General features: G+C 45.8%; 1 protein-coding gene across 3 annotated transcripts in view; it reads left to right on the top strand.

Moving 5' to 3' along the window:
- Window positions 1-22,899, top strand: part of pik3c3 (phosphatidylinositol 3-kinase, catalytic subunit type 3) — a 73,329-nt gene that overhangs the window by 26,629 nt on the left and 23,801 nt on the right. For all 3 annotated transcript variants that reach the window (XM_060938139.1, XM_060938057.1, XM_060937976.1), the window contains 5 exons: window positions 2,633-2,818; window positions 5,117-5,256; window positions 5,478-5,556; window positions 5,643-5,710; window positions 18,922-19,027. In XM_060938139.1, the coding sequence (XP_060794122.1) occupies window positions 2,633-2,818; window positions 5,117-5,256; window positions 5,478-5,556; window positions 5,643-5,710; window positions 18,922-19,027 (579 nt within the window). The remainder of the gene's footprint in view (window positions 1-2,632; window positions 2,819-5,116; window positions 5,257-5,477; window positions 5,557-5,642; window positions 5,711-18,921; window positions 19,028-22,899) is intronic.

Below are 22,899 nucleotides of genomic sequence, written 5' to 3'. Positions count from 1 at the left end.
GAGCGAAATAAAAATAAAATTAGAAAAATGCTCTGATGGTAAAATTAGCGGTGGAAATAGAGGGCAGTCATACGCGTGTCTCACGCTCACTACATAACAGTCGGCAGCCCTGCTCAAGAGGGATGCTGCCCAGAAAAAATGAACAAGGGAATAAACCCAGTAGGCCTACAGTAGATTTGTGTCATGTATTGTCCTTGTCAGCAGGGCTAGCTCTGGCTGCATGTCTTTTATCAGGCAAACCAGTAAACAGATAGATAGGCTAACTAAACGATTGAATTACAGTCAATTGAACATCTACAATGCACAGAAAAACGATTTGACCAGGAGTAGGCTACTTCTGATGGCTAAATACTTCAAATGATTTTTTTTTTTGTTTGCCCCTCACATCAATCAATGAAATATATAAATCAAACCCAACTCCACAGAGTCGTTGTCCAAGTTGGCACATCGCAGGGTAACAAGCTCACGGCATCTTGAGTACAACTGTGCAAAGTTTTCCCCCCTCTTGAATTTCGACACACCTGTCAAAGATTTTACGCTTCTGTTCACTGAATATCCTAACAATCACAAACCCAGGCTTTGCAGGATTCCCCTCCACAGCCATGTTTCTTCCACAAGTCTTTATCTAAAGTGAAAGGGGCGATTTGATTGGTTTTCGACGTCACGTGACCTCAACCTGCAGTCTTCAGTATTTTGAACCATCAGCCACGATGTTTTTCTGTTGGTGGGAGTTTGATTTCGATTTTTTTTTTTTTCATTTTGCATTTTCTTCAAGCGGCGATTCCGAGAACCAACTAATCGAATTGGTGTGGCCTAAAGAGAAATACAATTTTCTTATGTGGAAAAAGTAAGCACGCCTCCTACATATATCATTACTTCACATGTTCCCAACTGAAACAAGTGTTGCCAGGCAAAACAAACCTCGCCCGGTAGCACTTATGATGAATATGAAGGAAGATACTGCGAAAAAAAAAAAAAGGTACCCAATGGGTACATGTGGCTGCTGCTTATAAATAAAATAGTTTTCTGATACCATGTCCATACAGTAAATATACTGTAGCATATATATATTTGCTTTGAGGCAGTAGCCACAAAAATGAACAATTTAAAAATAACAGAAGTAAAATATACCAAGTGTCTGTACTTTTTATATTATTCTACTCTTACAGTTTTCGAAACTGAAACCTCCGAACCGAGGCTGACATACACATGCTGTTGCCATGATCCAAACTCTTATTTCCCGGAAATGGCCCAGCGCTAGAGCTCAGTGGAACGCACTGTAATAACCATAAACATGTCTGAAAGCGATGTCTCTAGTCCATTTATTTATAATTTATATTTATAATAATGGGCGGCACGGTGGTGTAGTGGTTAGTGCTGTCGCCTCACAGCAAGAAGGTCCGGGTTCGAGCCCCGGGGCCGGCGAGGGCCTTTCTGTGCGGAGTTTGCATGTTCTCCCCGTGTCCGTGTGGGTTTCCTCCAGGTGCTCCGGTTTCCCCCACAGTCCAAAGACATGCAGGTTAGGTTAACTGGTGACTCTAAATTGACCGTAGGTGTGAATGTGAGTGTGAATGGTTGTCTGTGTCTATGTGTCAGCCCTGTGATGACCTGGCGACTTGTCCAGGGTGTACCCCGCCTTTCGCCCGTAGTCAGCTGGGATAGGCTCCAGCTTGCCTGCGACCCTGTAGAAGGATAAAGCGGCTAGAGATAATGAGATGAGATGAGATTTATAATAATCAACAGAGCGGGGAAGCTATCAATGGGGTTTAAAAGTGGGTGTGGCCAAAACCCCTTCCTTTGTGTATGTAAACAAACCAAGTAACCATCTAATGACAGCACATTGTATGCAAATGAGGCAGGTAGTGATCCAATCAGCATGTCTGTGGGTGGAGTCTTTCTGAGGCAGCGCTCCTGCAGTCTGAGCTCAGAGCTTTTTACCTTTTTGGTCACCTTGACCGGATGACCCTCAAAATGTTGGAGGTTCTATATGAGACCAATGCCCATCTATCCTGAAAGTTTCATGAAGACTGATCCATCCATTTTCCCATAATGTCTTTAAAAAAACAAACAAACAAATAAACCTGACTGAAAACAATACCTCGCCCCCTGGTGGACGAATGGAAATGGGGAAAAAAATATTGGACATCACGAGGTCATCAGGAAATTTCCATTAAATTTTTTTTTTTTTAAAGTGGGGCAGCAAGTTGTTTCATTCAAATGGTTTACACTCCCTGTCCACTTTATTAGAAACACTTGCTTATTTATGTAGTTATCTGATATATTAACTTATCATCCACTGAAAAATGTACTTCCATGGTTTCTGCCATTTCTGAAAACATCAGCAAACGCATCACATCTCGTGAACTTTCAGAAAACATCCACTTCTGAAGTCATGAATACCACAAAAGGGGGTGATCATATGGACTCTTCTTATGAATACGATAAACATAACCCCATTTGAAAGCACCAATTATGCACTCAATACATAAAAAATTAAATACATAAAAATTAATCAGTACATAAAAAGATACGCAGGACAGGATGAGATGGAGGGACATTATCCACTGCGGCAACCCCTAACAGGAACAGCTGGTAGAAGAATAATTATGCACTCATATTGTGTGTTTTATAGGCCCTGACTAAGTTCCTGAAGTGTGTGAACTGGGCGTTGCCACAGGAGGCAAAGCAGGCGCTGGAGCTGCTGGGTAAGTGGAGACCCATGGACGTGGAGGACTCTCTGGAGCTGCTCTCGTCTCAGTTCACCAACCCAACAGTCAGACGCTACGCTGTTGCCCGTCTACAGCAGGCTGATGATGAGGTGAAATTCTAACGATAGGTGGATGATGTGTAGGAAACAGTGCCGAGTGTATTCACGAGGTTCGGTTAATTTAAGTGTATATTGCTAAGATATTGTAGAGGGTTTCATATTTATCTCCTGGAGTCAAAGTAAATTTGATGTAATTTGCTAAGATATGAGACAGCAAAACAGTATTGAGATTTGGGATGTGAACCAATACCAGTATGCAGCTATAAGCAAATATGAAATAATATTACACAACACCAGTTTAGATAATGACGTACTCACAGTTGTGTTTTGGTGGGTTTTTAAAACAAAACCTATTTTTTTTTGAAGCAACAAATATTCATAATGCAGTAGAAGTTAGGATGAGCTCATTTAATTCATTTAAATTGTTTAATATGCATTTTGTACTCACCTCCTGGTGAAAAGTGTTTGTACTGTTGTCAGGAGATGCAGAGCAATGCCACAGCAGGGGCCAAGGGAGCAAAATTAGTCGTCGCTGGGTGGGAATGATGGCATACTCTTGCTTCCTTTTCAATCACAATGACATGAGCCAATCATGGCCATCTATGAGTCCATGTACAGTGTCTTGCAAAAGTATTCATCCCCCTTGGCGTTTGTCCTGTTTTGTCGCATTACAAGCTGGAATTAAAATGGATTTTTTGGGGATTAGCACCATTTGATTTACACAACATGCCTACCACTTTAAAGGTGAAAAGTGTTGCTTGATTGTGACACAAACAATAAGATGAAAAAAACAGAAATCTGCAGTGTGCATAGGTATTCACCCCCTTTCGTATGAAACCCCTAAATAAGAGCTGCTCCAACCAATTCACTTCATAAGTCACATAATTAGTTGATTAAGATGCATCTGTCTGCAATCAAAGTGTCACATGATCTGTCACATGATGTCTGTATAAATCAGCCTGTTCTGGAAGGACCCTGACTCTGCAACACTACTAAGCAAGCAACATGAAAACCAAGGAGCCTCCAAACAGGTCAGAGACAAAGTTGTGGAGAAGTATAGATCAGGGTTGGGTTATAAAAAATATCCCATGGAGCACCATTAAATCCATTATAGCAAAATGGAAAGAATATGGCACCACTACAAACCTGACAAGAGAAGGTCGCCAACCAAAACTCACAGACCGGGCAAGGAGGGCATTAATCAGAGATGCAACAAAGACACCAAAGATAACACTGAAGGAGCTGCAAAGATCCACAGCAGAGATGGGAGTATCTGTCCATAGGACCACTTTAAGCCGTACACGTCACAGAGCGAGGCTTTATGGAAGAGTGGCCAGAAAAAAGCCATTGCTTAAAAAACACATTTGGAGTTTGCCCAACAGCATGTGGCAGACTCCCCAAACACATGGAAGAAGATTCTGTGGTCAAATGAGACTAAAACTGATCTTTTTGGCCATCATGGGAAACTCCATGTGTGGTGCAAACCCAACACCCTGAGAACACCATTCCTACAGTGAAGCATGGTGGTGGCAGCATCATGCTGTGGGGATATTTTTCATCTGCAGAGACAGGAAAGCTGGATGGCACTAAATCCAGGGCAATTCTGGAGGAAAACCTGTTTGAGTCAGCCAGAGGTTTGAGACTGGGGCGAAGGTTTACGTTCCAGCAGGACAATGACCCTAAACATACTGCTAAAGCTACACTGGAGTGGTTTAAAGGGAGACATTTAAATATCTTGGAATGGTCTCGTCAAAGCCCAGACCTCAATCCAATTGAGAATCTGTGGCATAACTTGAATATTGCTGTACACCAACGCAACCCATCTAACTTGAAGGAGTTGGAGCAGTTTTACCTTGAGGAATGGGCAAAAATCCCAGTGGCTAGATGTGCTAAGCTAATAGAGACATCCCCCAAGAGACTTGCAGCTGTAATTGCAGCAAAAGGTGGTTCTATGAAGTATTGACTTTGGGGGGGGGGGGGGGGGGGTGAATACCTATGCACACTCCAGATTTCTGTTTTTTTTAATCTTAATTATTTTTTGTGTCAGAATAAAACAATAATTTGCACCTTTAAAGTGGTAGGCTTGTGTAAATCAAGTGGTGCTAACCTCCAAAATCCATTTTAATTCCAGCTTGTAATGTGACAAAACAGGACAAACACCAAGGGGGATGAATACTTTTTTTGCAAGACACTGTATGCAGAAGAGGATAAATGGCAGGAGGATAAGAGGATGGATCCAAGTGTGTCAGGCTGTCCTGTGATGCAGCAGATTGAAAAGATGTGATTCACTAGCATCATGGGTTTTGGAGGAAGCCTGTTATGTATACATTTATTTTTCTCTGTGTGTAGGATTTGTTGATGTACTTGCTACAGCTGGTTCAGGCTCTGAAGTATGAGAACTTTAATGATATCCAGAGTGGTCTGGATCCTGGCAGTAAGCGGGACAGCCAGGGACTGTGTGAGAGCACCACGCTGGGTGATTTGGACAGGTGGGTCACTAAACACAACATGAAGGGAAAATGCAGTAAGCTGACCTGTAAACTGTGCGCGCGCGCATGCGGTAATCTCCCAGGATTTCGATTTTCTGCGCTGTCAATTAAAACTACTGGGTGAATAATTTTAATGATGTTTTAGTAATGTGGGAGAGAATTTAAAGCATCATTTGAACTTGTAAAGTTGAAGTTGTGTTAACACGATGATCTTTAATCAGCTCCCAGATAACCTCAGCTGCTATCACGACCAGTGGCACACAGAAAGGCAAAGATGGAGCAGATGGAGAAAATCTGGAGGTAAGAGAGCTGGAGTTTAGAAAGGTGGTGGTGTGTAATTGTGTAACTATGTAACTGTGTGCGCATATGTTGTGTGTGTTCTGCAGCAAGACCTGTGCACGTTCCTCATATCACGGGCCTGCAAGAACTCGACACTAGCCAACTACTTGTACTGGTGAGTCTTCATCCTCGTGTAAAATAAGTCAGTTGTAGTGTATCCTTCCGCCTGTGGTCAATAAAATGTTTGTGTTTGTACTCGAACAAAGCTTTTTGTCTCTCCCCAGTCAGCATTTAGCTACAATACAAGTAACTATAGGCCATGTCCTTTTCATTAATAAAATAAATTAATTATTTACCCTTTAAAGATTATTCTCCTAGAACATACAGCAGTTCTGTACTCTGTATTGAGGTTTTTCACCCACGTGACCAAGTCATGTGATGCTGCCATTTTGGACGCCACGGCTCGAATCAGTTTGAATGCGAGGAAGGCGACAAACGAAAAACATAAAAGAAAAAGGAGCGAGATGCAGAAAACGCCTTCACTATTTACAGGGCGAGCAGAGGGAGAGGTATTTGCAAAAATTGAGGTTAGCAGGCTTAGAGAACGACGTTTACCTGCTTCCACCAGGATTGTTCACTGACGTACGGAAGTACACGAAGCCCTCGTCTTTACCTGACTTCGGCCCACATGATCTGTATACCTATGTCGTTAAAAACCCATCGCCATACACAGGTATTGATCTGAAAGCGTATAAGAGTTTGGATGCCTACAAATATTTTGAGTCAGGCTGGGTAACATGCCTACATCAGCGGGTCGTCCCTGGAGCCGGTGGTCGCCATCTTATTACAGCTAAGGTTTGTTCACATTTTCATTTACTTTCGGTCCTCAGGATAAACAAAATGTTATTAAATGTCATTGAAATAACTTCTTAGTCTGTTGAGACATGGCCCGTTATAAATTTGCTGTTACCAGGCAATGACCAAGAACTGTATTATTAGGGTCGGTGTCTGTGTTGTAGCAGTGTACTAGCAGCTAGCTGTTAGCACTAGCTAATGTCAACAACAGTAGCTGGTATGTTACTGTAGCAATGTTTACGTTCAGTCATTTGGATGACTGTTAAAACCTTTCAGTCTCAAGTTTTTCCTTTACTGGATTTACTAGTTTACTGTAATTATGATCCGGCAGCTATTTACACCGGATCCAGTGTAAATAGCTGCCGGAGCCGACGTCCGAGCTTGCCAGAGCTAGCGTGCTCGGGCAGGCTGGGAGCTAGCGCGCTCGGGCAGGCTGGGACGTCAGCTCCGGCAGCTATTTACACTGGATCTGGTGTAAATAGCTGCCGGATCATAATTACAGTAAACTAGTAAATCCAGTAAAGGAAAAACTTGAGACTGAAAGGTTTTAACAGTCATCCAAATGACTGAACGTAAACATTGCTACAGTAACATACCAGCTACTGTTGTTGACATTAGCTAGCTTGACCTTCAAAATGGCGGACACCGGGGCATCACGTGACCCTGTGACGTCAGGTGAAAAACCTCAATAGGTGTGTGTAATTGCAATCTTACTCAGTTGGATGTTAAATAAGCACAGAATACTTAAACATATCAATAATTATACATTATAAATATGCTTACAACTTACAGTTTTGACACATCTTCTAAAGCTGTGTTCACATATATACCGGTACGAAAGTGGTATAACTGTATCGATACAAAGTATACCGGTACAGTTTAGTGCATCTGTCCACACTAGCGAGAAATGTTTGCGGTTTTCTTTCACGGTAGTTGAAATGCGCGTGCGCGAAATGTTTCCGTGGTTACCGAGTAACTTCCTTCCGAGAATATGGCGGATGAAACAACGTGTGTGTGCTTTTTGTTGTCAATGTACAGTCTGTATTTCTGGTGGTCATTTATTCAGTCGAATCCTGGCATCGCTCGTCTCCCCAAAGCTCCAACAAACACACAACTTCGTCTTTGCTCCATGTAGCTCCACGGTCGTTTTGAGCCATTTTGACGTTTTATTTACAGCTGGAAAGCACGTGTGTATTGTATGAATAACCCGGAAGACGTAGGAATGGTTCATTGCGCATGCGCATTATATTTGTATCGATACAGAACCGCTTCATCCGTCCACACTACAGCGAAGCGCTACTGTACCGGTACGAAACCCGTACATTTGTGGGTTTCGTACTGATACAGTTATACCGCTACAGTACCGGTATAGTTGCTAGTGTGGACAGGTGTTGCGGTACGAAAGTAGTATCGTATCGGTACAAAATCCCTAGTGTGGACAGGGTATATGTCGATGGTTTTTATCCTCCGCTGGCCGAAAGGCCCGAAGGGGGATTATGTCGTGGTGATGTCCATCCATCCCAGGAAGGGTGCTTACCTTCTGAAATCAGCTCCTCTCACAATTTTTGGAGGAATTTCACAAAACTTGGCAGGATTCTTTGTGTTATGTTGGTAATACACAGATTGTAATTTTGTTAAATTTGGTCACATTTTACCAGAGTTACAGCCCTTAATTAACAAAATTATTACTTGACAATTTCATGAGAGTGTGTTTTCCTTTTGAAATCAACTCCTCCTCCTCTCAATTTTTGGAGGAATTTCATGAAACTTGACGAGGCCTTGTTATATGACGGTAGTATGCATATTATTTTGTTCAATTCGGTCACATTTTACCAGAGTCGTGGCCCTTGATTAACAACCTTGTACTTTCACAATTTCATGAAGGTGTGCTTGCCTTCTGACATCAACTCCTCTCACAATTTTTGGATGAATTTCTCAAAGCTTGGTAAAGGGTCTTGTTATATGACAGTAATACGCATATTGAGAGTTAATTTCGTTTGTGAAAATTTTCCCAGAGTTTTGACCTTTTGATTAAATAACTTTGTACTTTGACAATTTCATGAGGGTGTAGGTTCTTCTGAAATCAACTCCTCTCACAATTTGTGGAGGAATTTCACCAAACTTGGTAGAAGGCTTTGTTATATGATAGTTGTACGCGTATTGAAATTTCATTTAATTTGGGCAAATTTTACCAGTTATGCCCTTGATTATTAACAAACTTGTACTTTGGCAATTTCATCAAGGTTTGCTTGCTTTCTGAAATCAACTTCCCTCACAATTTTTATCCCCCACTGGCCGAAAGGCCTAAAGGGGGATTATGTCATGGTGATGTCCATCCCTGGAAGGGTATTCACCTTCTGAAATCAGCTCCTCTCACAATTTTTGGAGGAATTTCACAAAACTTTACAGGATTTTTTTTGTTATATGTCAGTAATACGCAGATTGCAATTTCATTTAATTCAGTCGCATTTTACCAGAGTTATGGCACAGTTGCCAGCAGGGGATATTGTGCTCTCAGAGCACTCTTGTTTATTTTTATGAATTAAGTCACTTCATGTCTGAAAGTAGTGATGGATGTCGTTTCTCTTTACTTAGTTGAGCGGTTCTTGATATAATATGGATTAAGTCAAGTTTATTTTTATAGTGCTTTTAACAATAGACATTGTCCCAAAGCAGCTTTACAGAATTTGAATGACCCAAGACATGAGCCAATTTTATCCCTAATCTATCCCCGATGAGCAAGCCTGTGGCAATGGTGGCAAGGAAAAACTCCCTCAGACGACACAAGGAAGAAACCTCGAGAGGAACCAGACTCAAAAGGGAACCCATCCTCACCTGGACAACAGCAGACATGACTATAACATTTAACAGTTTTAACATGAAGTCAGTTTCGTTGATGTTATAAACTCTTCATTAATGGAAACCTGAGTGCACAACTGTTCATGACAACTGCAGTCGTAAAGTTAGCAAGTCAACTGTAGTCCTCAGCCATAAAAGCATTACTGTAAGTGTCCAGAGTGTCCTCCAAGCATGACTTTCAACTGTCCACGTGGGGCCGTCCTCCACAGGAGCGATGTGATGAGACTCCAACCAGACACAGGGCATCAGGATGGATCAGGCGGGTCCGAGGAGCAGAAGAGGTCAGCATCTCGATCCCAGGACCGACATGTAACTCAGAAGGACAGATATTTTTTTTGGGGGGGGAGAGAAAACAGGTTGTTGGGTATGTGCAGTGTCACCTGAATAAGTAGGTCCAGTATAGATTTTGTGCTGAGTGCAAGCAGGGACTCCTGCAAAACTAACTATGACAGCATAACTAAAAGGGGAGAGCCAGAAGGTAACACAGGCATGAGGGAGTCCCGGGACATGAAGCAGCAGCCACTACACCGTCAACAAACTCGAGTGAGCAAGCGAGTGGGGGACTGACAGCATCCATACATCCCAGTTTACCAAAACACACTGTCTGAGGACTCTCCAGATCTCCACCTTTACCTCATAAACACCATTAACAAAAGGCTTGACTAAACAGATATGTTTTCAGCCTAGACTTAAACGCTGAGACTGTGTCTGATTCCTGAACATTACTTGGAAGGCTGTTCCATAACTGTGGGGCTTTGTAAGAAAAGGCTCTGCCCCCGGATGTAGCCTTCACTATACGAGGTACCAGCAGATAGCCTGCACCTTTTGATCTAAGTAGGCGTGACGGGTCAGAAAGGACCAGAAGCTCATTCAGGTACTGTGGTGTGAGACCATTCAGTGCTTTAAAGGTCAATAGTAGTTGTAGCTTTCCCTAGGTGTGGGTGGAGCACAGAGGACGGCAGGACAGAGATCAGGTTCAACAAACAGTTTTATTGTTCCACTTTTCAGGGAACACAATAGCTTTCACGCAGACACACGCACACACACACATCAGGTGTCTGGTTCGGGAGAGATCTCCTCTGCTCTCGCTCTCCCTCCCTAAATAGGGCGCGGTCCCTGGGAAGACACACAAACACAGGTTAATTGCTCTCAGGTGAAGTGAATCTGCCACTTACCTTCCCTGACTCCGCCCTCCTGTCACAGACCGGTGCTCGACCACGCCCCCGCTGCCACATACCCCCACCGCCCGACTCAGGCCGGGCAGCCGTCCGGCCCGCAGCCGACTCCCCCCCCCCCCCCCCCCCTTGACGGGAGAGGAAGTCCGCCACGACCATCTGCGCCCCCGGCCTGTGGACCACCTTGAAATTAAAGGGTTGGAGCGCCAGATACCAACGGGTGATCCGCGTGTTGGCATCTTTCATGCGGTGGAGCCACTGGAGGGGCGCGTGGTCCGAACAGAGGGTGAAAGAGCGCCCCAGCAGGTAGTACCGGAGGGCGAGGACCGCCCATTTGATCGCCAGGCACTCCTTCTCAATCGTGCTGTAGCGCCCCTCACGCACCGACAGCTTCCGGCTGATGTATAGGACCGGGCGATCCTCCCCCTCCACCTGCTGAGACAAAACGGCCCCCAGCCCTCTGTCCGACGCATCCGTCTGTAACATAAAAGGGAGAGAGAAGTCAGGGGAGTGTAAAAGTGGCCCCCCACACAGTGCAGCCTTTACCTCAGAGAAAGCCCGCTGGCACTGCTCCGTCCACTGGACCGGATCTGGTGCCCCCTTTTTAGTGAGGTCAGTCAGCGGGCTGGTGACGTCCGAATAATTAGGTATAAACCTACGATAGTAGCCAGCCAGCCCCAGGAACTGTCTCACCCCCTTTTTGGTCTTGGGCCTCGGGCAGGCCGCAATCGCTGCTGTCTTATTAATTTGGGGACGCACCTGCCCGTTGCCCAAGTGGAAGCCCAGATACCGTACTTCCACCCGCCCAATCGCACACTTCTTTGGGTTGGCCGTGAGTCCCGCCCGTCTCAGCGACCTAAGGACGGCCCTCAGGTGTTGCAGGTGCCGCTGCCAGTCGTTACTATAAACGATAATGTCGTCCAGGTAGGCGGCCGCATAGGTGGCGTGGGGCCGGAGGACCCGGTCCATCAGCCGCTGAAACGTAGCGGGCGCCCCAAACAGCCCAAACGGAAGTGTGACGAACTGGTGTAAGCCGAACGGTGTGGAAAAGGCCGTTTTCTCCCGGGATAATGGAGTCAAGGGGATCTGCCAATATCCCTTCGTTAAATCCAGTGTCGAGTAAAAGCGAGCCGTGCCTAGTCGATCGAGCAGCTCATCAATACGAGGCATTGGGTACGCGTCGAATTTAGACACCGCGTTGACTTTTCTATAGTCCACACAGAACCGGACCGAGCCGTCGGTCTTGGGAACCAAGACCACCGGGCTGCTCCAGTCGCTGTGGGACTCCTCGACGATGCCCATTTCGAGCATGGCCTGAAGTTCTTCCCGAACCACCTTTTTTTTGTGTTCGGGTAGTCTATAAGGGCGGCTACGCACTACCACCCCCGGGGGTGTCTCTATGTGGTGTTCTATGAGGTTAGTGCGACCGGGCAGGGGCGAGAACACATCCGAAAACTCGGCCTGCAACTGGGCGACCTCCGTGAGTTGGGTCGGGGAGAGGTGGTCTCCACAGGGGACCGGAGAGGTACGTGATGCCAAATTCCCTTTTTGAACCTCCGGCCCCAGCTCCGGCTTCTCCGGAACTACCGACACCAACGCCACGGGGACCTCCTCGTTCCAGAGTTTGAGCAGATTGAGGTGGTAAATCTGTAGCGCCCCACCCCTGTCTGTTCGCCTCACCTCATAGTCGACATCCCCGACTCGCCGTGTGACCTCAAAGGGTCCTTGCCACTTGGCGATTAATTTGGAGCTCGACGTGGGCAAGAGTACGAGTACTTTATCTCCCGGTGTGAACTCTCTAAGGCGCGTACCCTTGTTGTACAGGCGGGCTTGCCGTTCCTGGGCCTGCCGCAAATTCTCCTGAGTTAGGTGGGTGAGCGTGTGGAGTTTTGCGCGCAGGTCCATAACGTACTGAATTTCATTCTTACTTTGTGAAGGTCCCTCCTCCCAATTTTCCCGCAGCACGTCCAGGATGCCGCGCGGCTTACGCCCATATAATAATTCGAACGGGGAGAACCCCGTGGAGGCTTGAGGGACCTCTCGCACTGAGAACAGCAAGGGTTCGAGCCACTTATCCCAATTACGTGCGTCCTCACTTACGAATTTTTTAATGATGTTTTTGAGGGTGCGGTTGAACCGTTCTACTAAACCGTCCGTTTGTGGGTGATATACACTGGTGCGGATCGGCTTAATCCCCAATAACCCATACAGTTCGCGTAGTGTTCGTGACATAAACGTAGTGCCTTGATCAGTCAGAATCTCTTTCGGGATTCCAACTCGGGAGATGACGCGGAAGAGTGCCTCTGCAATACTGCGTGCTGAGATATTGCGCAGAGGCACTGCTTCCGGGTATCGCGTTGCATAGTCCACTAGAACTAATATAAAGCGGTACCCTCGTGCTGACCGATCTAATGGCCCGACGAGATCCATCCCAATTCTTTCAAACGGGGTCTCGATTAACGGTAGAGGGCGCAATGGCGCTTTTGGAATGGCCGCTGGATTTACTAACTGGCATTCGCGGCATGCCGTACACCACCTACGGACATCGCCGCGAATCCCCGGCCAATAGAATCGGGCCATTATTCGGGCTAGTGTTTTATCCTGCCCTAAGTGTCCAGCCATGGGATTAAAGTGAGCCGCCTGGAATACCAATTCCCGGCGGCTCTTTGGAATCAAAAGCTGCGTGACTCGCTCTTTAGTTTGAGTGTCCTGCGTCACTCGGTATAACCTATCCTTCATAATCGCGAAGTAGGGGAAGGACGGGGTGGCGTTCGGCAGGAGCGTTTGACCATCGATTACTCTCACTTGGTCAAACGCATGCCGCAGAGTCTCGTCTCGCGACTGCTCTAATGGGAAATCCGCGAGGGATTCCCCAATAGAGAGAGGAGGAGCCGGTGGCTCCTCACCCTGACGCGGAGATGACGTAGACGGCTCCGCGACAGCTGCTCCCGCCAAAACGACACCGGGACCTCCCCCTGTCAACTGGCAGGACCCACTCTCTACTAGGCGCGTCATTAAACCCCGAAATCCCGGCCAATCAGTCCCCAAAATTAACGAGTGGGTAAGGCGAGGATTAACCACCGCCTTCACTATAAATTTTTCCCCTCTGAAAATAATATGGACCGACACCAAAGGGTAGCTGTGAATATCCCCGTGCACACACAAAACCTTCACCCCTTGTGCTCCCCCCAATGCCTCGTTTTGAACCAGGCTTTGGCGAATTGAGGTCTGATTACAACCAGAATCCACCAATGCCTGATATGTAGCCCCTTGGATACTCACCGGTATGCGATACGCTCCGGCCCGATCGAGGGCGGCCTCTGGTGCGTCGGGGATCCAAACCACCGCGCCCACTTCCATTGCTGTGCACTGCTGTTGAAGGTGGTCCGGTTCCCCGCAGCGCCAGCAAACCGGCCCGGGCTTCCCCTCTGCACCGGTGCTCTGGGGCTCACTCACCTGAGGTGGGGGAGAGACAGACACAGAAGGGAGACACGGGAGGGCACCGCGGGTGCGGCGGGCCGGCAGGGGTGGCGCCGGCCCCCGCCTCCGCGGTGGGGGAATGGGGCGAGGACGGGACACAGAAGGAGGGGAGAAAGAGAAGAGGAGAGAAGAGATGTCGACATCCGCTGTCCTGCCGCCGAGACAGCCGCCAGATGATCCTCCGCCAGCTCGACTGCCTGATCCAGCGACGCCGGGCGGTGGCACTGGACCCACTCCGCGGCTCCTGCTGGTAAGCGGGCGATGAACTGTTCCAGTACCACCTGATCGATGATTCCCTCGGCGTCGCGATCTTCGGCCCTCAGCCACCGCCAGCAGGCGTCCCGGAGCTGCTGGCCGAACGCGAACGGGCTGCCGACTTCCTCCATCCGCAGCGCGCGGAAGCGCTGGCGCTGCTGCTCCGGCGTGCGCCCCACGCGCTGAAGGACAGCCCGGCGAAGGTCGGCGTAGGCCAGCCGGCGATCGGCGGGGAGCTGTAGTGCAGCCAGCTGCGCCTCTCCCGTCAGGAGGGGGAGGAGGCGCGCCGCGCGCTGCTCCATCGGCCACCCCGAGGCTTCAGCGACCTGCTCGAATAACGTGAAGAAAGCCTCGGGGTCATCCTGCGGGCCCATCTTAGTTAAGGTGAGGGGAGACGGGCCCGCGGCCGGAGCGCTGGTGGGCCCCGCCGACGCGAGGAGACGCCGGAACGCCTTGCGATCTTCTTGCTGGGCCAGCACCAGGGCATCGAAGCGCCGCTCTTGTTCCTTTCGGAGTGTGACGAGCGCCTGGTGCTGGCTTTGCTGAGCCGTGGCGAGGGCGTGGACCAGGTCGGTGAACGGGGAGGATTCCATGGGGCTGCTGGGTTGGTGCTCCATTTCCCGGGTTTCGGCACCACTGTAGCTTTCCCTAGGTGTGGGTGGAGCACAGAGGACGGCAGGACAGAGATCAGGTTCAACAAACAGTTTTATTGTTCCACTTTTCAGGGAACACAATAGCTTTCACGCAGACACACGCACACACACACATCAGGTGTCTGGTTCGGGAGAGATCTCCTCTGCTCTCGCTCTCCCTCCCTAAATAGGGCGCGGTCCCTGGGAAGACACACAAACACAGGTTAATTGCTCTCAGGTGAAGTGAATCTGCCACTTACCTTCCCTGACTCCGCCCTCCTGTCACAGACCGGTGCTCGACCACGCCCCCGCTGCCACAGTAGTATTTTATAATCAATACGAAATTTGATTGGGAGCCAATGCAGTGTGGATAAGACAGCGGTGATGTGGTCATATTTTCTAGTTCTAGTAAGGACTCTTGCTGCTGCATTTTGAACTAACTGGAGCTTGTTTATGCACTTATTGGAACATCCAGACAGTAAGGCATTACAGTAATCCAACCTGGAGGTAACGAAAGCATGAACTAGGTTTTTCTGCGTTGTGTAGTGACATTAAATTTCTTATCTTAGCAATATTTCTGAGATGAAAGAAAGCTATCCGGGTGATGTTATCAATGTGAGTTTCGAATGAAAGACTGGGGTCAATAATCACCCCGAGGTCTTTTACTGCTGCACATGAAGAAACAGAAAGGCCATCCAGAGTTACTATGTAATCAGAAAACTTACTTCTAGCTGCATGTGGTCCTAGTACAAGTACTTCAGTCTTGTCAGAGTTAAGCAGAAGGAAGTTAATAAGCATCCAGTGTCTAATGTCCTTCACACGTTCCTCAATTCTATTAAGCTGGTGTTTCAACATCAGGTTTTGCAGAAGCATACAACTATGTGTCATCAGCATAACAGTGGAAACTAATACAATGTTTACGAATAATATCACCCAGAGGGAACATGTATAAAGAGAAAACCAGTGGACCCAAGACAGAACCTTGTGGAACACCAAACTTTACCTCAGTATGTCTAGAAAAATCACCATTTACATCAACATACTGATAACGATCAGTTAGATAAGACCTGAGCCAGGAGAGGGCCATTCCCTTAACTCCCACAACATTTTCTAGTCTATCCAGAAGAATGGAATGATCAATGGTATCAAATGCTGCACTAAGGTCAAGCAACACAAGCAGCGAGACACAGCCCTGATCAGACGCCAACAGCAGGTCGTTTACTACTTTAACCAGAGCTGTCTCTGTGCTATGATGAGGTCTAAATCCTGACTGATACATTTCATGGATGTTATTCCTATGTAAATATGAGCATAACTGCTGTGCCACAGCTTTTTCAAGGATCTCTGAGATAAAGGGGAGGTTGGATATTGGCCGATAATTGGACAGCTGACAGGGATCAAGGTCAGGTTTTTTAATCAGGGGTTTGATAACTGCTAGTTTAAAGGATTTGGGTACATAGCCAATCCTAAGAGAAGAATTTATTATTTTTAGAAGCGGTTCAACTACTTCAGGTATTATCTGTTTGAATAGACGTGTAGGTAAGGGATCTAGTACACAAGTTGAGGCTTTTGATGCCAAGATTAATGAAAGTAATTTAGTTTCTCTAAGGGGAGTAAAACATTCTAATTGCTGATCTGATACAGTTATATTGTTAACTACAGGGTCGCTTACATTGTCTGACCTTAAATTAGTAGTTTGAACTTTTTTGTCAGATATTCTCAATTTTGTCATTAAAAAAATTCATGAAGTCGTTGCTACTACATACTGCAGGTGTGCATGTGTCTATAGTGGACTTATTCCTGGTTCATTTTGCTACAGTATTAAATAGGAATCTAGGATTATTTTTGTTATCTTCTATTAGGGAGGAGAGATATGTTGATCTAGCAGCACTAAGAGCTTTTCTATACTTCAGGAAGCTCTCCTTCCAAGCTAATTTGAACACTACCAATTTTGTTTGACGCCATTTACGTTCCAATTTTCAAGTGGTCTGTTTTAAAGTGTGAGTGTCATCATTATACCAGGGTGCTATTTTTTTCTCTCTGATCATTTTCCTTTTAAGAGGAGCTACATTATCTAAAGTATAGTGGAACGTTGACTCTAAGCATTCAGTTGCCTGATCAAGTTCTGCAGGGGCTGACAGTGACCCAATCAAAGTCTATAACTCTGGGAGATCATTTATAAAGCTCTGTGCAGTAGTTGACATGAATGTACGTTTAATACAGTAGCATGGTAAGGTGCATATATTATTACTCAGACATAGTTTGAATGAGATGAGATAATGATCTGAGAACTTCAGACTGTGGAAGTGTGACTATTTTCTACGTTTAACCCGAATGTTAGTATTAGATCGAGGGTGTGACCACCATTATGGGTCGGTCGTATGACATTCTGATTAATCCCTACTGAATCTAAAATGGACACAAACGCTGTTTTCAAAGGGTCTTCTGGGTTATCGAAGTGAATATTAAAATCTCCGACAACTAAAGCTTTGTCTAAGGAAATAACCAGGTCTGAGATGAAATCTGCAAATTCAGAAAGAAACTCAGAATATGGCCCCGGGGGCCTGTAAATAATAAGTAACGCAATTACCTGGGTAGACTTATTTTTCGAGGCTACATACATTATATGAGTATGAAGAACTTCAAATGTATTAAATTTATAACCAGGTTTGTGTGTTACACCTAGATAATCATTATAAATAACCGCGACGCCTCCTCCTCTGCCAGTTAGACGAGGCTGGTGTATATAACTGTATCCAGGAGGACTCGCTTCATTTAATGCTATATATTCATTTGGCTTAATCCATGTTTCTGTTAAAAACAGTACATTAAACTCCTGATCAGTAGTGAGTTAATTAACCATTAGCGCTTTAGATGTAAGAGATCTAATATTTAATAACCTCACCTTTAGATCAAAGGTGCTGGCAGCAGCTGTATAGTCAGTATGATCTAATTTTATATTGATTAGGTTACTGGAGCAAACTCTCGGAGTATTTCTACTTTTTTGGTTGAGCTGAGGGAACAGACACAATCTCGATGTAGTGGACCCTGAGTGACGACTCTGTGCAGCTAGCAGACAGTCGGTTTAGCCTGTTCGTCTGCTCCCTGGCCTTGGCTCTGGATTGTCAGAAATTAACTAGGCCTGTTCTGAGACTATGACCAATGCTGCAGGAAATGAGAGCAGCACCTTCCCGAGTGGGATTACTCCAGTTGTGGTTTTGAATAGGGCTATTTACTGTATCTTTTATTATTTACTATTTTCTGTTTGATCTCAAATGCATTAAGAAAGCAATAAATTGCACTAATTAACTTTTGATGAGGCACAGCTGTTAATTGAAAAGCATTCCAGGTGACGACCTCATGAAGCTGGTTAAGATAACGCCAGTAGTGTGTAAAGCGTCAAGGTAAACGCTGGTGACTTTTAAGACTCTAAACTATGAAAGTGTTGTAAAAAATGATTTATCATACAATTCTGTACATGTCCCATGTGTTATTTCATAGTTTTGATGTCTTCAGTGTTCTACAATGTAGAAAATAGTCCAAATACAGAAAAACCTATGAATGAGTAGGGGTGTACAAACTTTTGACTGGTACTATGTATGGGTCATCGACCCTGCTTATGTTGCTACTTTATAAACGATTGCAAAATGAGCATATTGCATACTGTACATCAGGGGTCTTCAATCCTATCTGCAAAGGGCCGGTGTAGCTGCAGGCTTTCATTACAGCCAAATTGGAGGCTCACTTGATTGTTGATTGGAGACGAGGGTGAAATGATTAAACAAGTGAAATCAGGTGTAGCTCCTGCTTGGTTGGAATGAAAGCCTGTAGCCACACTGGCCCTTTGCGGATAGGATTGAAGACCCCTGCTGTACATTAAAAAACCCCAGCTGAAACCACTGTCCGAACTGCTGTTGTAGAAAATTAATCAACACAGTCTCACTGATCAGATTCGAAATTTGGTAGCACTGTGGTATAAATCAGTATGTTTGTGTTCTGTAAAAGGAACCATACAGAAACCAGCAGCGTGAAGTGAATTAACCAGCAGTGCCAGATCTTTCCCCACATTTGGCCAGTTATGGGATGTTAATGTTGCTTGTCGGACTTGAAACAACAATCTTTTCCGGCAGGTATGTAATAGTGGAGTGTGAGGATCTGGACACACAGTTGAGAGACCCGAAGACTCACGACATGTATCTGAACGTAATGAGGAGATTCAGCCAAGCTCTGCTCAAGGTACAAAAACACACACTGGCTTTTTCACCTCATCTCATCTCATTATCTGTAGCCGCTTTATCCTGTTCTACAGGGTCGCAGGCAAGCTGGAGCCTATCCCAGCTGACTACGGGCGAAAGGCAGGGTACACCCTGGACAAGTCGCCAGGTCATCACAGGGCTGACACATAGACACAGACAACCATTCACACTCACATTCACACCTATGGTCAATTTAGAGTCACCAGTTAACCTAACCTGCATGTCTTTGGACTGTGGGGGAAACCGGAGCACCCGGAGGAAACCCACGCGGACACGGGGAGAACATGCAAACTCCGCACAGAAAGGCCCTCGCCGGCCCCGGGGCTCAAACCCGGACCTTCTTGCTGTGAGGCGACAGCGCTAACCACTACACCACCATGCTGCCCGGCTTTTTCACCTTTAATAGATAATTATAAGAAACCATACTACCGTCACCATAGACTTCATGCTGCTTCCTGCAGGGTTTTTTTTGTTCAGAGGTGTCGTATAGACCCCTTCGCATGTTTGTAAACAAACCGACCGTTGCCAGGATGCACGCGCAGCCTGGACCCAGAAACAATGGTGCTGCCCATAGACCGGCATTATGAGCTGTCAGATTATGCAAAATAATTGTCGTTACAAGATCGAGAATGCTACATAAATAAGTTAACTCTAACAAGTGGACATCGCCTACCGGATCCGTATTTAATTAAAGAGTGGACGGACGATGTTAGTAAGTTCCCTCCTCATTTTCCTCTGATACCTGAAGGCAGTCATACTATTTACAAAAAATGTCAAACTCAAAAAAAAAAAAACTATTTACAAAAGTAGCCTGCCATCAACATTCTGGTTACAGCGAGACTACAACTTGATTAACAATGGGACATTCATATTCATTTTGTTTTAATCAAATTATGCCAGTGATGTGATGGCAATGTGGCTTTAGCTCCAACAGCAAATACCAACACTAAACAGCAATTTGCAGGAGGTAATGGCATGAAAGGAATGATAGTGTAAAGAGTGCAGCTAAGAGAAATCAGAGCTGCGTAAAAAGCGAGAGGCAGAGAGCAGAAATGAAACTGAACGGGGCGGGAGCTCGGTTAGAGCAGTCAGCGTAAGTTGGCATTTAGAGTGAGGGCACACAATTTTACCTTTCCATCCTTGCTTTAAAATTGTGATTTTCGGCATACGCAAATAACGATGGCACAAAATCTGGACTGCTTGAGTCAAGCGAGACCTCTCCTACAAACAAAACTGCATGCAAAGCTAAGCTAACATGCTAACAATATTCATTACATTGTGTAACTATGACCCAGCTAATCAGACAAACACTACCAAAGTATTTTGCTACATCAATAAACGAAGACTAGAAAGAATAAAAAAGAAAGATTTAATAAATAGCCTGATCTTACCTGTGATGAAGTGGGCGCTGCAAACCCGCGCATTTTTGATGGTGCTTTCATCCCAGTCTACACGTTTGATGGCTTGTAGTCATAGACGTCGGCGATTTTTTTTTTTTTTTTTTTTTTTTTTTTTTGAATGGGTGAGATCCTGCTGGAATTCTGAACATTTTAACCCCATCACTGCTACGATTCTGACACCCGACAACACAACAACTAGGCATTCGCTGAGTCTTTTTTGAGTCCAGGCTGCGCGCGCAATTTCCGCTTACATATGAATGACGTTTACTGCGAAGGGGTCTATAGAGGTGTCATTGTACCCAGTGCATAATTTTGTAATATATGAAGTACTGGAACACAAAGGTAGAGCAGCAAGGAGGGGGAAAATGTGCCAGAACATGTTGACGCACCAGTACGCCAAGTGTTTCACATAATAATGTTCATGAGCTTTGGGTAATGACCGAAAGAACCAGATCGCGGATACAAGCGGCCGAAATGAGTTTCTTTCGCAGAGTGGCTGGGCGTTCCCTTAGAGAGAGGGTGAGAAGCACAGTCACTCAGGAGAAGCTTGGAGTAGAGCTGCTGCTCCTCCACATCGAGAGGAATCAGCTGAGGTGGCTCAGGCATCTCTTTTGGATGCCTCCTGGACGCCTCCCTGGGGAGGTGTTCCAGGCATGTCCCCCCGGGAGGAGGCCCCGGGGAAGACCCAGGACACGCTGGAGGGACTATGTCTCTCGGCTGGCCTGGGAACGCCTCGGTGTTCTTCCCGAGGAGCTGGCCGAGGTGTCTGGGGAGAGGGAAGTTTGGGCTTCCATGCTCAGACTGCTGCCTCCGCGACCCGGCCCCGGATAAGTGGAAGAAAATGAGATGAGATGAGATGTTGGCACTCATTGAGTCTGTTGGGTGACTAGAGGATTCAGCTACACATTTCCTGTGTGTTAAGCTTCACAATATGCACTCAACCTCACAACAAATGTTTTGCTCAGGGTCTTAATACACAAAATGCAAAAAGAACTGAATCTAGGCTAAAAAGTTTGGGCATTGGAAAAAGAAATGAGGTTTTTCTTGTTTTTCTCAGTCTTTGCATGTGGAACAAGTTCTTTTGTTCAGTGTGTGTGCATTTCTGATGTGTAGTGTCTGCAAATGTGTCTCTTTAGCCACTCCATAATCCCCTTTTCACTCTTTAAAAATAAGTCGAGCTCTGCGTGGAAATGCCTCCACTGTCAAGTCTCAATGCAATAAGATGATATTGGTCGCAGAATATTTTTTTTTTATGCCTCCGCCACCTTAAGGTGTAGGAGGCGTTATGTTTTCGGGTTGTCCGTGCGTCTCGAAACCTTGTGAACACAATATCTCAAAGGCTAATAAAAGGAATTTCACCACACTTTCAGCATTTGTGCACCTGTGGACAAAGATGAAATGATAAGAATATGAAGGCCAAAGGTCAAGGTTACTTTGAGGTCACATGTCTGCCCCAAAACCTTGTGAACGCAATATCTCAATAGCAAACGAAAGGAAAGTCACTTAATATTCAGCACTTGGACAAAGATGAACTTGTTAGATTTTGAGGTCAAAAGGTGGAGTTACTGCTCATCCCAAAGCGTTGTTAACAATATCTTTCAGCATCTGTGCAGTTGGGGACAAAGATGAACTGCCTAGAGGATAAGGTCACCTACCTGGTAAATGTGAGGAGCTATTACCACTTTCGTTTATAACACTAAATACCAAGTTGACATTTAACTTAATCACAACTTAATAAGGCGTGTAGTCTACCAGGTGGAGGCATCCCCACCGACGCCGTTGGCATCGAGTTCCATCTAGTTTAAACTAGTCCAAATGTAACGGCTGCTGTGGACTTGCTTTTTCCACCTGCAACTTTGTTCCAAAATTAGTCTACTCTGGGCACCTCTGAGCAACTGTGACTGATAACACAAGTATGATTACTTGTTACCAATTAGTCATCATGGAAACGAGCCAGCAGTGTTTTTTTTGAAGGCGGGTGGCACTTAAAGGCTGATTATTCATTAAAATTATTTTTATATAAATAAAGTTGTCGCAACAGCAGCATAAGATCCAGCATAAATAAAGTACTAATTTTACCACCTGTTTATCTTCATACTGGGTGGTTTTAACAGTATGAATGAGACACCTGTAAAAATTTGTGATGTGCAAGAGATAGCCAAACATGTATCTGTTGTGGTATAACGCACATACCAAGCTGACTGATATTTGCTTTAAAATGTTGCTACACGGCGGCACGGTGGTGTCGTGGTTAGTGCTGTCACCTCACAGCAAGAAGGTGACAAAGGCCGGCGAGGGCCTTTCTGTGTGGAGTTTGCATGTTCTCCCCGTGTCTGCGTGGGTTTCCTCCGGGTGCTCCGGTTTCCCCCACAGTCCAAAGACATGCAGGTTAGGTTAACTGGTGACTCTAAATTGAGCGTAGGTGTGAGTGTGAATGGTTGTCTGTGTCTAT

Source organism: Neoarius graeffei, chromosome 1 (genome assembly GCF_027579695.1).
Source record: "Neoarius graeffei isolate fNeoGra1 chromosome 1, fNeoGra1.pri, whole genome shotgun sequence".
Classification (NCBI taxonomy): Eukaryota; Metazoa; Chordata; class Actinopteri; order Siluriformes; family Ariidae; genus Neoarius; species Neoarius graeffei.
This window is presented reverse-complemented; position numbering and strand designations above follow the sequence as displayed.